Raw genomic sequence first — 14,715 nt, 5'->3', positions numbered from 1 at the left:
GGCAGTCTCGCGTGCTGCTCCACACTCTGCGAACAGCCCGTCTTCGGAGGCACCCGTTGGCTTAATCGAGTGGGTACTTGCGCGTTGCAGTTGGTCCTCTCTCCAATCTCTTCTTTCTCCTCTGTAACCCCGTCTGGAGTCTGGAAGCCCTTGTCTCAAGCCCTATCCCCATCGCTCATAGGCAGAAATGGATCGTGACAAGTCGACTGTCACCTTCAAGGGAAAGATGAGCACCGAGACACCCGTGCAGGTCCCAGAACCAAGTCCTGACGCCTATGATGTCGACTACGAAAAGCACGGTGCCCAGCGCGAGGCAAACCCGCTGCCCGAACTCAAGCGGAAGCTGAAGAGCAGGCATCTTCAGATGATTGCCATCGGTAAGAGATATCGTCGACGTGGAGAGAATTTTCAAAGTTAACGATCTTGGAAGGCGGCACAATCGGTACCGGTTTATTCATTGGTAGTGGAACAGCCATTGCTCATGGAGGCCCCGTTGGCGCTCTGATCGCCTATATCTTTGTCGGAACCATCGTATACTCCGTCATGACCGCCCTCGGAGAGATTGCGACATATATTCCGATTCCTGGCGCGTTCACCTCATACGCGGCTCGTCTGATTGATCCCAGTTTGGGCTTCGCGATGGGTTGGATTTATTGGTTCTCCTGGGCATCAACCTTTGCGCTGGAGTTGACCGCAACCGGTCTGATCATCCAATACTGGGACGATACCATTCCGATCGCTATCTTCATCGCCGTCTTCTGGGTTGTGATTATCGCTTTCAACATGATGCCCGTTAGCTTCTATGGTGAAATTGAGTTCTGGTTTGCGAGTATCAAGGTCATCACCGTGGTCGGCTTCATGATCTTCTCTATCTGCATGAATGCCGGTGTTGGAGCTGAAGGGTATATCGGTTTCCGGTACTGGGTGCACCCTGGTCCATTCGTCCCCTATCTAGTCGCGGATAACGATTCGTTGGCCAAGTTTGTTGGGTTCTGGTCCACGCTGATTCAGGCCGGATTCTCCTATCAGGGCACCGAGCTGGTCGGTATTGCGGCCGGTGAGACAGAGAACCCTCGCAAGACCGTCCCGTCTGCTATCCGCAAGACCTTTTTCCGTATCGTCTTCTTCTTCATCCTTACCATCTTCTTCATCGGAATTGTTGTACCTTCCAACGACGAAGGTCTCTTGGCTAGCGAGGGCAGCGGTGCCGGTGCTCAAAATGCAAATGCTTCGCCGTTTGTTATTGCCGCCAATCGTGCCCATGTTATGGCTCTCCCCGGTATCATCAACGGTGTCCTTCTGACGGTGGTGCTCTCTGCGGCCAATTCCAACGTCTACAGTGGTAGTCGTATTTTAGTTGGTCTTGCGCAGGAGGGTTTCGCTCCTCATTGGTTCAAAAAGACCTCCAAGCACGGTGTTCCTTACTACAGTGTGCTCTTCACCGCAGCCTTTGGTCTGCTTGGATTCTTGAACGTCTCTGACGCAGGCAGCACCGTGTTTACCTGGTTGCTTCAGATCTCTGGTGTTGCTGGTTTCATCACCTGGTCTTCACTGAACGCCTGTCACCTCGCTTTCCAGCGGGCGCTCAAGGCTCGCAACATCTCTCGGGATGTCCTGCCTTACAAGGCCATCTGGCAACCCTGGTTCTCATGGTACGGACTGTTCTTCAACATTCTGATCATTATAACCCAAGGATTCCCTGCCTTCGTCGGGCACTTCAAGGTCAGGGACTTCTTTATCAATTACCTGAGTTTGATCTTATTCGTGGTGTTATATGCGGGACACAAGATCGTCTTCCGCTCCGCCTTTGTCAAGCCTATCGAGGCTGACTTGGATACTGGCCGCACAAGTGCCGACAACGAGACCTGGGAAACTATTGAGCCGACTACATGGTACGGCAAGACATGGAACTGGATCTGCGGGTGATCCATGTCTTTTTTCTCTCTCTCTTTTTTGGCAAGATTCATGGCGAGGCGTTCAGTTATATCTTGTACATCTACATCCATCGTATATAGTCCATTCTAGTACATATTCTATATTCTATATTTCACATCTCATATTCACGCGCATAAAGTCGAGCTCGGTCTCCACGTGAAAAGCGAAAAAGAGCATGTGAGTTGTGCAGATGAGTATGTAAGCACGGGCCCACTTGGCACAGGTACCTGCCGCAATATGGGGAGCGCCACCTTAGAGGAAGTACCCGGAAACAAGCCGAGGTACAATGTCCTGGCTCATGTCTTTCACCTGGGAGATATGTCCAAAAGAGTCGCTTGCTCCGGATTCGCTCTACGACTCCGGTCTCCTCCCCCACACTCCTTGCCCCCTTATTAAATTAGTCGGGAGGCTCGTCCTTTGGTTCCCTCTCTTTTACTTAGATCTGGGTTCTTTTTTTTCCTTCTATCTTTTCTGCGGACTCTCTGATCCCAAGCCTCAGATAGATAAACATGTTTTTTTCACAACCTCCTCATATCGCCAAGGCCACAGAGCTGAAGCAAGCGCCCCCAAAGGGTGGTGCCTACTCTGTTCCCATTCCCGGTACTGAACTGCCTGACCGCAGTCCGGTATACCGAGCATGGAATGCGCAGAAGGAACTTCTGGCGACTCTGGACCCCCAGGTATGGAGGATCGCCCATAATTGCGGTCACATCCGGTACTGACCGCGTCTAGGTCACCACGGCCCATGATATGTTTGAACAGACCGCCAACCGTCAGCCCAAAAGTCACTGCCTTGGATGGCGTCCATATAACTCCACGACCAAGTCCTTCGATCCATACCAGTGGCTCACATACGAGACCGTCCAGAAGAGGCGTGCCGCTCTGGGTGCTGGTATAGTGGAGCTGCACCACAAGCATAACTGTCATCGCTCTGGCCAGTATGGTGTCGGTCTCTGGGCTCAGAACCGCCCAGAGTGGCAGATTACCGGTGAGTTGGATTGCGAGTGTGGGAATATTAAGATATTAAAGGCTAACTTTCAACTTCATACAGACTTGGCTTGCGTTTCCCAATCTCTCTATTCCGTCTCTATCTATGATGTCCTGGCGCCGGACGCTACCGAATATATTATCAACCACGCTGAGCTGAGCTGCGTTGTCACCTCTCTTCCCCATATCCCGACTCTGCTTAAGCTCAAGTCGTCTCTTCCGAACCTGAAGATTATCATCAGCCTGGACCCCTTGGATGGGGGTGAGCAAAATGGTCACTCTAAGCGTGCCCTGCTCGAGTCTATGGCTGCCGGTCAGGACCTCGCTATCTACTCCATTGATCAGGTTGAGGAGCTGGGCTTGGCCTCGAAGCGCGGGTATAACGTCCCCTCTGCTTCGGATATTGTCACCATTAACTACACCTCCGGCACGACCGGTGCTCCCAAGGGTGTTGTTCTGACGCACGGCAATGCTGTTGCCGCCACATCCTGTGGTCTGATCACTGTTAGTCAGGGCCGTGGTGACACCATGTGCTCTTACCTGCCGCTAGCCCACATCTATGCTCGTTTAGCAGAGCACACTGCTTTCTGGGGTGGTGGACGAATTGGTTATTTCCACGGAAATATTGTGGAGCTAGTTGATGATCTGAAGTTGCTGAAGCCCACTGGTTTCATGTCGGTTCCTCGCCTTTACAGCCGATTCGGCACTGCAGTTCGTGCCGCCACGGTCGAGCAGCCCGGGTTCAAGGGTGCTCTTTCGCGGCACATCATTGCGGCCAAGACCGCAAACATGAAGAACCCCGATCCCTCCAAGGCGACAATCAGACACGCCCTGTACGATCGTCTCTGGGCCAAGAAGGTGGCCGCCGCTCTCGGTTTGGAGCGAGCCAGGTATATGGTGTCTGGCTCTGCACCCTTGGACCCGACCTTGCACAACTTCTTGCGTGTCGCCACCGGCACCGATGTCTTACAGGGTTACGGTTTAACCGAGTCCTACGCCTCAGCCACCGCTCAGGCAAGTGACGATCTGACCTCTGGTAACTGTGGTCCTCTTGCACCTTGCGTCGAGGCATGCCTGGTCTCCCTGCCGGACATGGAGTACTCAGTGCATGACAAGCCGTTCCCACGTGGTGAGCTTTTGCTGCGCGGCAACAACATGTTCCGCGAGTACTACAAGAACGAGGAAGAGACCTCAAAGGCTATCACTGAGGATGGCTGGTTCCGCACTGGTGATGTCTGCACTGTCGACGACAGGGGCCGTTTCATTATCATCGACCGTCGCAAGAACGTGCTCAAGCTCGCCCAGGGCGAGTATATCTCCCCTGAGCGTCTGGAGGGTGTCATTCTCTCCGAGCTTGGCTATGTCGCCCAGGCTTATGTCCACGGTGACAGCATGCAAACCTTCCTTGTTGGTGTCTTTGGTGTCGCACCCGACATGTTCGCTCCATATGTTAGCAAGGTCTTGGGCAAGACCATTGACCCGACCGACCTGGAAGCGATCAAGGAGACTCTGAATGATGACAAGGTGCGCCGTGCTGTGCTTCGCGACCTTGAACGCGTCGCCAAGAAGCATAAGTTTGCTGGCTACGAAAGAGTCCGCAATGTCGCTCTCCGACTAGACCCGTTCACCGTGGAAAACAATCTGCTGACCCCGACGTAAGTTTTCGTTTATTTTCATGCCTCCATATTCGTATTCTTGGCATTGCTAACTTGGTTTCCTAACTTCCAGTCTCAAACTCAAGCGTCCGCCCACCGTCAAGGTATATCGGGCCCTTTTGGACCAGCTCTACGAGCAGGCCAACGAGGAGCAATCTGCCCCGCGGGCCAAGCTGTAGAAGCTCTGCCGCTTATTCTTATTCGACTTTGTCTTTCTTCGTGTTCTTTTTTGGCATTTGGCCATTCTTCTTAGGCTTGGTTCGGGGGTTGTACATAGAACCAGTCTATTCCTGTAGCATATTGAAGATTCTTTTTGGCTTTTGGCCGTTTTATCATTTGTGGCTCTGGGAAGTCGGTGTCTGCGGCTGCAGGCTCATCGATATGACTTTTTTAGCTTTCTCTAGTGGCATTTCTTGGGGATGCCCTGGTTCCTCTTTATATACACGCTATACCTGCCCACCTATATACGTACATCGTATCTTTTATTTGATCCTTTCCGCGCAGTACTCTTCCTTTTCCCTCTTGCGACCATACTTTTACAGACCCCTTCGTTGAAATCATATGTAGCCAGCTTCCGACCTACAGTGCATTGAGAACAAAAATAGTAGAAGACCACACCTTCGGGGCGCTTGAACGGGACTAGGAAATTGCCTGGTTAGCCTCCGTGGTTATTTTGTGATCAGAAATCACCGATTCTAAGACCCCAAAAAATCAAACGGGCAAAAAGATATGACAAGAGTGGGATTTGAACCCACGCCCCTTTCGAGACACGGAGACAGTTATGAACCATCGGGATCAGGTTGACCTGAACCGTGCGCCTTAGACCAACTCGGCCATCTTGCCAATTGGATGGAAGAGGCCAGCTATTTTGGTTATATAAATGTAAGCGACCCTAGCGAGGCTACATAGTACTATTGACTTCACTATTGTTCCCTCATTCTATGTCTTCCAATGTTGATCTTGGAGATATTACGGGACTGCGTGGATAATAATATGTCGATACCCAAAGAGATCATTGCACAGCTCGATATAAATTTAGTCTTTTTTTTGTTTTTATATATACCTCGATGGAGGAATATATGTACAGCCCATCGACGCATATCCACACGTTGGGTTCTATGGTTATTCGAGGCATGCCCAGGTGAGACCAGCTGCTTAATCTTTCCTCCGCATACAAGACAGGCAAGCGTAAATCCTCCCATAACCAGGATATTTGACCATTGGTCCGAAAATCCCTTCACCCACCATCCTCGTAGATCGAAGAGATCCCGCAACGAAGAAATCAGTGTTACCGGGCTGAGTACCAAGCACAGATGGCCCCTCGGCCCCATGCATCTGCACAAGTTCACACACAGCGCTCATCGCATCATTTACCTGGTTCCCAACCCGCTCCTCCCTGTCTCCATCGAGAAGCACCTCAAGAGGGTGCCCGAGAGAGTCTTCGCGCGTGGGCCGGAAATATTCCCGCGAGCGCGGTGACAAGATGTGAATCTCGCATGGCACCAATGAGAAATACAGAACAGTGGCGATACTGGCGTGTGCTCTGGTTTCAATATCGCGGCCCAGCTCGATGTCAGTGGCGCTGGTAGGAGTGGGTACGTTGAGTCGAGGAACCGCGCGATGGGAACCGAGTCCATAATGCATGTGCTAGCTGGCACATGCTGAATGACGGGGGCCGTATATTTGGACCCGGATGCGGACGCCCGTGGGCTCAAACCGCTGGAGAATTCAACCTTAGCTATATACCGCGGGTTGTGTCCTCACGTCATCGAAAGGCACCGAGATGGCGGTTTCGCGAAAAGGCAGAGAAGAGGGCCGACGACAAATAAGAGCGTCAGACGGCGGATGTAACACAGTGCTTCCAATGTAGGCTCAATATCCGGAAATTCCAAGCATATTTCCCGATATAGGATGTTCTTATAGTTGAGCATGAGGCGAATGCGCCAGAAAACGGGAGAGAAGCAGACATTCTGGGTACAAGCCAAGTCATACAAAATGATCTCAGACTCTCACTGGGTCATCTCCTGGGAGGAGAGAGAGGAAAGTAGGGCACACCAATGGAGGCTTCGTAGCCTGCGGCCAGAAAAGCAGACAGATTGGAAGTGGGAAGTGTGGCTCTATACGGACCAACCAACCATACTAACCAACCATACTAATTATATCAGTAAATGAACAACCTGGAGACAGCCTGGATATAAAACTAGAAATAGGAATAGGCAATACGAAAAAAGAATTAAACAGATATATGAATCGGTTAAGATCCCACGTGTGCTTTGCAGCGCTAGTCCTACAGAATGGATGCTTTAGCTACACACCTAGGTAAACCTTGGACATTCCCTTATGAAATTGCTCAGTGGTGGCTATTAGTTGATAATGCGAAAAACCCCCATTTCTTCCATCCAATTGGCAAGATGGCCGAGTTGGTCTAAGGCGCACGGTTCAGGTCAACCTGATCCCGATGGTTCATAACTGTCTCCGTGTCTCGAAAGGGGCGTGGGTTCAAATCCCACTCTTGTCATATCTTTTTGTTCGTTCAGTTTTTTGGGCGATAATTGATGGCACGTTGATTTTGTTCGCGGTGGGATTGACGTATTCATTAATTAATATGCCCTAGAGACTTCTTTTTTGTTACTCATTTATAGGCAAAAGCCGTAATCCAAGGCCGAGTACTCCCGTACGCAGCTACCAATAAATAGCGAAATCGTTTACTCCGTACAATGTGCTTAACTAGTAACTGCCAACGCCTAAAGGTAAAAACACCACAGTTCACAACCAAAGGATTGACACAAAGAGGAAAACAAACCAGACATGGTCCCCACATGGGATCTTGGATCTATACGAAGTAGGAACAAAAACAAAAAGAAGATGATAAGAGTGGGATTCGAACCCACGCCCCTTTCGAGACCAGGAAACTATTGCTAGTTGTGGAGTTAAGGTATACCTTAACCTGGCGCCTTGGACCAACTCGGCCATCTTACCATTGGATATGAGAAGGATAGCCACAATGACTACATATGGCGGATCATTAAGACCCATTGTGATTCCTGTTCACTGCTCAACTCCACGTCCGTAACATGCACTGTGCCCTTTGGTAGCCAATCTAGATACAAGAAATTATTAATGCCACCTAAGTCACTCCTATATGCGGTGTTTAAATCAGAGCGCATTGAGCCCTGACTACTACCTGATTCCGTGGGGACAATATAGGATGTTCAAGTCCTAGACACCTTACTACAGCAGTGAGATTCATCTAGATCTAGTAGTTCAATCCTAGCTGGTTCCCAAGATTCCCAGCTCAGAATGGCCGTATTCGTGGGATTACAAGGTGCTGAGGTCCCGGTTGACGCCAGACATGTCTCTCAGCGCCGAGGAAAGCAACTTAACCTTTGTTTACTCCTGGTTTCTGACGAATAGACTTCGTCCAAGATGACAATACCCCTAGCTTGTGAGAATCCAAGATCGTATGTGTATTGTCTGTTTTTTTTTAAAAAAAAAAGAGAAGAGACCCCTCCAGTTTGGGGGAGAACTGGGAATGCAAGCTTTGCGACAGATCTACAGACGGTGCAGAAGTATAGATGGGCCTATCACAGCCAGTCCATGACACCGTGCCACTCAAAGGGACCAACGTATGACATTCGCACCGTTGAACAGGAAGATCTACAAGCAGCATTTCACCGAGACGAGCTCACCACATTGGCTATTGTACTTCTGTTCAAAGGTCTTAAATGAGGTCTTGAAGGAAGAAAACAGAAGATCGAATCAAATGCAGTTACCCAAGTGGGCGAAGTCCATACAAATACGATCACGCCATCAGCCCCCCGCCAGAATTGCGAATCGCGGCATTGGGATCTCCCCCTCTATTTAAGTCTTTTGATTCCTTCCAAAAGGACATTGTATCTCATTATTCTTTGCTCTGAAACCCATTGGCTTTGAGGTTCCCCGCATTTTCACAATGTCTGAGAATCTCCACTTCGACACTCTGCAGCTTCACGCTGGGTAAGAGTTTCCGTTCCGAACGCAAGAGGCATGGCTAATCCAAAACCCAAGTCACGAGCCCGACGGAACTACAAACTCACGGGCTGTCCCCATCTACGCGACCAGCTCCTACGTGTTCAATGACTCCGCCCACGGCGCCAGGCTCTTCGGCCTCAAGGAGTTCGGCAACATCTACAGCCGAATCATGAACCCAACAGTGGATGTGTTTGAGAAGCGTATCGCAGCTCTCGAGGGTGGTGTTGCCGCCGTCGCGGCCTCGTCCGGCCAGGCAGCCCAGTTCATGGCTATCTCGGCCCTCGCCCATGCCGGAGACAACATCGTCTCTACGAGCAACCTGTACGGTGGCACCTACAACCAGTTCAAGGTGATGCTCCCTCGCCTGGGTATCAATACCAAGTTTGTCAACGGCGACAAGCCCGAGGATATTATCGCCGCGATTGATGATCGCACCAAGGCTGTTTACGTGGAGTCCATTGGCAACCCCCGCTACAATGTTCCTGACTTTGAAGCGATTGCCAAGGCTGCCCACGAGAAGGGTGTCCCAGTTGTGGTATGTACTCCCCTCCTCCCCCTCCTCTCTCACTTACGGGGATAGATAGCTGATGACACTTCCTTTAGGTTGACAACACCTTCGGCGCAGGTGGCTACTTTGCCCGCCCAATTGACCACGGCGCCGATATTGTTGTGCACAGTGCCACCAAGTGGATCGGTGGTCATGGCACCACCGTTGGCGGTGTTGTCATCGACAGTGGCAAGTTTGACTGGGGGAAGAACGCTGCTCGGTTCCCACAGTTCGTCGAACCATCTGAGGGTTACCACGGTCTGAAGTTCTGGGAAACCTTCGGCCCTATCACATTTGCTATCAGAGTGCGCGTTGAGATTCTGCGCGACCTCGGTTCTACCCTGAACCCCTTCGCTGCTCAGCAGCTGATCCTCGGCCTGGAAACCCTTAGTCTGCGTTGCGAGCGTCACGCCACCAACGCTCTTGCCTTGGCGAAATGGTTGCAACAAAATGAGAATGTGAGCTGGGTCTCGTACCCCGGCCTGGAGGACCACCCCAGTCATGAGCTGGCAAAGAAGTACCTGAAGCGTGGCTTTGGTGGTGTGCTTTCTGTTGGCATCAAGGGCGGCGCTGCTGCTGGTTCTCAGGTGGTTGATAACTTCAAGCTCATCTCCAACCTTGCAAAGTAAGATCAATCTCCATTCTCTAACCTCCCCTCACCCCCCAATTGGAAGGCTGTTGCTGACTCCCTGCAGTGTTGGCGACTCAAAGACGCTCGCTATCCACCCGTGGTCCACGACTCACGAGCAGCTCACAGACCAGGAGCGTCGAGACTCCGGTGTCACTGAGGATGCAATTCGCATTTCGGTTGGCACGGAATACATCGACGACATCATTGCCGATTTCGAGCAATCCTTCAAGGCGTCAAAGGCTCTACCGGACCGTACTGCTTGAACGTTCTAGCACACGTGAATATGAAAACGCAATAATGAGAAAGTTACGACTAGGTACATAGTTTCTTGGTTAGCCTACCACCTATCAGGTACATGTAGGTAGTAAAAAATATGACACGAGCAATTTCAAAACAAAAGAAGTCATTGCGAGTAGGGCGTGTCTCGATCTTCTAAGAAAAGTTAGATTCACCGCGGAGAGAAGTTGCTACAAATCCAAGCGAAGCCATTTTGTTGAAGTATTTTGATTTCCAGATAAAGATCACCCCATGAGGTCCATCTTCTATCCATGAGTTACCTAAATGTATTCGCCATGGGCCTCATGTACAGATTAAGGTAAGAGCAGAAGTGCAAAAGATAAAGAAGAGAGCAATAGAAGCACAGAAACCTCCTTCCGCCAAACCATATGCCTCGGAAAAAATAGTCAATAGTCCCATCCACCAACGCCTGTACCATGCGCGGTACGCGCAAGACCCTTGGGATCAGATGCACGTACAAACGAGGAAGCAAAAAAAAAAGATTTCAGTTACCCTGGCCACCCGAAGGAGGCTGAGCACCAGGCATACCACCCTGAGCACCACCCAGCATGAAACCGGGAGGCAACATGGGCATGCTGGCGAAATTAAACCCATACGACGGAACTGCAGGGGCGGCTCCCTGACTATTCATGTTGGAAATTTCATGTTCACCCTGGCCACCCATATGGGACGCGCCACCGTATCCATCACGATCAGGACGGCGAGCACCGAAGCGAGTATCATGGTTGGGATTCGTGCGAGTGGAAATGGGACCCCGCTTACCGCCAGTGTCAGTGGCGATACGACGGCTGATGGCCTTAGAAGAGACACCTGCGCCGATCTCAATATCGGGCTCCTCGACAACCATTCCAGATTCAATTGTACGTCCCCCAGTTCCGCCATACTCCGCGGTAAGCATCCACTTGCGATCAGCTTCAGTCAATCGCTCAATCGGGATGATGCTGACTCCAGTCTGGTAATCACTGCAGTCACGAGGACCGAAGCCGACACCCCATCGAGTCTGTTTTATCAAGTCAGCAAATAAAGAATTTCACCCATGGAAGATCAGACAAGACATACCCTGAGTTGCATTTCGCCGGTGCGGTAAGATTCCATTCCATCGCGTGCCTGCATCGCATCGGCACGGCTAACCATCTTGATGAAAGCGTGGCGCTTGTCTACGTTGACAATGCAGGTTTGAACGATTCCAAACTGGCCAAAGAGCTGACGCAAGTGACTCTCCGAGGAGGTGACACCACCAACAAACAGAGTTCGGCTCAAGACTTTGATCATACCCTGACCAATTGAATAGTCCCACTCAATGAACTTGGGACCAGGGGGAGGCAGGTTGGGATCCTTGCTGCGAGCAGGCGAAGGCGAGCGCCGTCTACCACCGCGACCACCAACAGGGCTGCGCTGGCGATACTCACCACGACGGCCACGCGCATCACGAGGATCTCCACGACGACCAGGTGATTCACCGTGATATTCTCCATAGACGGGGCTTTCACGGCGACGAGGTGGCGAGGCAGTACGGCGTCTATCCCAGCCCGGGGAGCGAGAACGGCGACGATATCCAGTGGGCGGCGAGCGAGGGTATTCCCGACCACGATCATCTTTGTTCTGAGAATCCGAGTGACCCCAATTGCCAACGTTTTGTCCTTGCATCGGATTGAATCCAGCCATGGGTCCACTAGGCATACCAGGCATACCGGGCATACCGCCCATACCGCCGTTGTTGGTCATGGTAAAGAGCTGCAAGGCAGTTGCCCACTGATCCTGAGGTATACCCTGAGAAGCGAGCATTTGGAGGAGCTGAAGCTGCTGTGCCATTGCGTTTTGGTCGGGGCCGGCAGGCTGCGTGGATTGAGGAAGCATCGCGGCCAACGGGTTAGCGGCGGCCATCGGATTTGGAGTTCCGGTCTGACTCTGCGGCTGAAGTGCAGGATTTTGAGCCATGCTGGGCATGCCTGGGAAAGAAGGTGCGACAGGTCCGCCAGCGCCATATGCATTCATCGCAGCAGCCATTTGCGATGCCGGATCAGCAGAAGGAGGTGCAGCGGATGAGTTGAAAGCGCCTAGAGGGTTGGTCGGTGCGGGAGCGGAGGCCGCAGAAGGTGCAGCAGTATTTTGCTTGGCCATGTCGGCTAAAGCTTTCAGGATGCTCGAGGTATCGGGTGCGGCGGGCTGTTGCGGAATTCCAAGCGGGTTTGCAGTTGGCGCAGGAGACCCCTCGGGGGTGTTCGATTCCACGTCTGGTAAATTGTGAGTACTGGTATAATAGGGTTTCATCATGGCGGATAGCTTACTCTGAGCAGCATTCAATTTATCCTTGAACGATGTGAGCATTGGTGAGGGGAAAGTTGCACCACGTTCCCAAATGTCGACCAGTTTCTTGATCTTGTCCTATATTGCAAGATTGATATGTGAGTTATGTGTTCAAACTGAAGTTATCAGGGTGAATAGTCTTCAAATTGAATAAGATGAAGGCAATGATACAATATGCAAGGCAAAAAGCCGCCCCAGAGAGGCTTGGCCCCCGCCAAGGCCATGATGCTGGGGTATGAGGTTTATCGTGATAATACAAGTATGTTCTAGTGCGTACCTTTTGGTCTTGGGGAGCATTGTTAATGATATCTGTCATCAAGACAGGCAGGAGGTCAGTGACACGCTTGACACCAGCGGCGAAAGTTCCATCAGGTGCATCGCTTCCAGGAGCTTGTCCGGCTTTCCGCGCAGCCTCTACCCATTGTCGAGTTACTGAGTCTACCACATAGAGCACACCCAGCTTGTGGGAGCCCGGTGCTTTCTTGAAGTGAGTGTAAATCTTCTGGATGAGAACTGATTCATTCTGCAGGTTGGGTTAGCATATCATGGATCACACCGGGACCAATGAGACGAATCAATCGACCAAAGAGGACAAGCGTACCTGCACGTTGGCATTGCACAAGTTTGTGATGCCGCCGATCTTTGAGCCAGATACACCAGGCGGCTTGAGAGCTAGCATAGATTGGAGCAGGCTCTCCAGTTCAGCTACTGCAGAAGACATGGCTGGATAAACTATCGTGAAATCCACTTGCAAGGAGAGTTGCAAAAGAGAAAATGAAACGAGGTCTCAGCCAAGGCTTTATGCAGATGGAAGTAAACGAAAGGTCCCGGCTACTGCGTGACCATGCGATGGATAGTCCCTCGGTATGAAAGAAGATATGTTTAAAAGGGTCGCTGGCGATTCTTCACTACAGACTCCACGAGCGCATTCACTGTCGACCAGTAAACAGCCGCCTACAGCTGGAATACAGCCTAGCGATATTGTGTCCAGAGAGGCCGTCTGGCGCCGAGTACGAGAGTACGGGGAGTACGGGAGATGTACAGCCTAGAGCGTCTTTTTGTAGTGAAATCCCAGAGAAAAACCAGATAAGGGTTTACGGATTCCGAGTGGGATCCAAAGGAGGCCAGCACAGTCAGTAAGATGGACTGAAACCGAGAAACTGATGAAATCGATAGAAAAGAGATGCTGAGTTGGAGGAGATGAAGTTGAGTGGAAGGATCGTCAAACGGGAGGAGAAAAAGGGAGGCAGACTCTGCGACTGCCGCTAGTCCTATCGTGGAAGGGTCACGTGCTGATTGTGACCTGCATCCTTGGTCGTTGTAGGCAAACGAACTTGATCCTCATGGTCCCAAGGTTCTTCTTCCCCAAGGAGGAAATAATGCTGTACAACATAGGCAGCCCTGGAGGAGTCTTCACAACAGTCATCCAAGGCGAGGTCAACTTGACTTTTCTCACATTTCAGTTGCCTACTTTCCTCAATAATCAAGCTTCGTTTGCCGGTTTCTCAATTGAGGCGTTAACGCTATTCCATTTGCAGTCTTTTTTTCCTGCATCCTACCTAATAGTCGAGAGGAATAATCATGGTCTAGGAAGTCCCTATCCTGGTACATACTTTGTACAGACCATCTGTACAACATATCCCACATGTCTGTTACAACAATCAAACATGAGAAATCAAAACAATACCACGTATCCTCTGTTTACAACTCTTGATGCCTGAGCCGAGGGACCCGTGAATACCTAGGCATCCCCGTTGTGCCAACACCTTTCTGCCCCTCGCTGCCGCCCTAAAGCTCCCGGCTTCGGTGAACCAATTGAGAAAGCCTCCGTTTGTGTACAGATGTAGTGAGTATACGGGGTCCTCCATACAGCAATGAGTTTCCCTGTTCGAGGTCATAGCGACAGATCAGTCCACAGTGACATAGTCTCAGCATTTGATAAGCTCTTCTGGTGCCAAAGGCTGGTTTCATTGGTCTCCTATCGGACGGATGGCGGCACGGAAGAAAATGGCGACTTGCCGACGTCACTGCTACAGTGGATACATGTACTCAGGGATAGACTTGTATTTGCAGTACTCCGTACATACTTACATACCACTCCCCCGTTACGGAAGCTGGAACCTTGGAACTGGGGCAGAATGTGGGCGACTCGATGAGATGGACGGAGTACTCCGTTCTCCGTACGGAATATTATAAGTGGATTATACCTATATGTAGATATACAGTACTAGACCTATTCACACTTGCATACGGTACATAACTTACGCTACAACTAGTAAATCGTGGGATATGTGGCTCCTACTCTGACTATGTGTATTCTTGGGAATCAGCCCAATTAGACAACA

At 50.9% G+C, this 14,715-nt stretch overlaps 5 protein-coding genes across 5 annotated transcripts; 3 read left to right on the top strand and 2 right to left on the bottom strand.

Moving 5' to 3' along the window:
• Window positions 1–187: 187 nt before the first annotated feature.
• On the top strand, window positions 188–1,926 carry N7457_001083 (putative arginine transporter; the record flags this gene model as incomplete). Its single annotated transcript, XM_057172129.1, has 2 exons — window positions 188–377; window positions 431–1,926. 2 exons carry the CDS (start codon window positions 188–190, stop codon window positions 1,924–1,926), a joined length of 1,686 nt encoding a protein of 561 aa, XP_057036032.1.
• Window positions 1,927–2,444: 518 nt separating this feature from the next.
• On the top strand, window positions 2,445–4,756 carry N7457_001082 (putative AMP-binding enzyme; the record flags this gene model as incomplete). Its single annotated transcript, XM_057172128.1, has 4 exons — window positions 2,445–2,615; window positions 2,668–2,923; window positions 2,987–4,577; window positions 4,651–4,756. The coding sequence occupies 4 exons, from the start codon at window positions 2,445–2,447 to the stop codon at window positions 4,754–4,756; spliced, it is 2,124 nt and encodes a 707-aa protein (XP_057036031.1).
• A 500-nt stretch (window positions 4,757–5,256) lies between these two features.
• Window positions 5,257–6,911, bottom strand: N7457_001081 (uncharacterized protein; the record flags this gene model as incomplete). The annotated part of the gene is given in 5 exon segments (XM_057172127.1): window positions 5,257–5,440; window positions 5,758–6,159; window positions 6,177–6,296; window positions 6,342–6,585; window positions 6,893–6,911. The coding sequence occupies 5 exon segments, from the start codon at window positions 6,909–6,911 to the stop codon at window positions 5,257–5,259; spliced, it is 969 nt and encodes a 322-aa protein (XP_057036030.1).
• A 1,618-nt stretch (window positions 6,912–8,529) lies between these two features.
• N7457_001080 (O-acetylhomoserine aminocarboxypropyltransferase/cysteine synthase family protein) lies at window positions 8,530–10,029 on the top strand (the record flags this gene model as incomplete). Its single annotated transcript, XM_057172126.1, has 4 exons — window positions 8,530–8,573; window positions 8,625–9,123; window positions 9,192–9,760; window positions 9,831–10,029. 4 exons carry the CDS (start codon window positions 8,530–8,532, stop codon window positions 10,027–10,029), a joined length of 1,311 nt encoding a protein of 436 aa, XP_057036029.1.
• A 518-nt stretch (window positions 10,030–10,547) lies between these two features.
• Window positions 10,548–13,091, bottom strand: N7457_001079 (Nrd1 complex RNA-binding subunit; the record flags this gene model as incomplete). Its single annotated transcript, XM_057172125.1, has 4 exons — window positions 10,548–11,063; window positions 11,123–12,448; window positions 12,648–12,893; window positions 12,972–13,091. 4 exons carry the CDS (start codon window positions 13,089–13,091, stop codon window positions 10,548–10,550), a joined length of 2,208 nt encoding a protein of 735 aa, XP_057036028.1.
• Window positions 13,092–14,715: the final 1,624 nt, after the last annotated feature.

The sequence above is a fragment of the Penicillium paradoxum genome (genome assembly GCF_028828445.1).
Source record: "Penicillium paradoxum strain IBT 22861 chromosome Unknown utg000002l_segment0_segment0, whole genome shotgun sequence".
Taxonomy (NCBI): domain Eukaryota; kingdom Fungi; phylum Ascomycota; class Eurotiomycetes; order Eurotiales; family Aspergillaceae; genus Penicillium; species Penicillium paradoxum.
The sequence above is the reverse complement of the archived record's forward strand: the minus strand, read 5'-3'. Positions and strand labels throughout refer to the sequence as shown.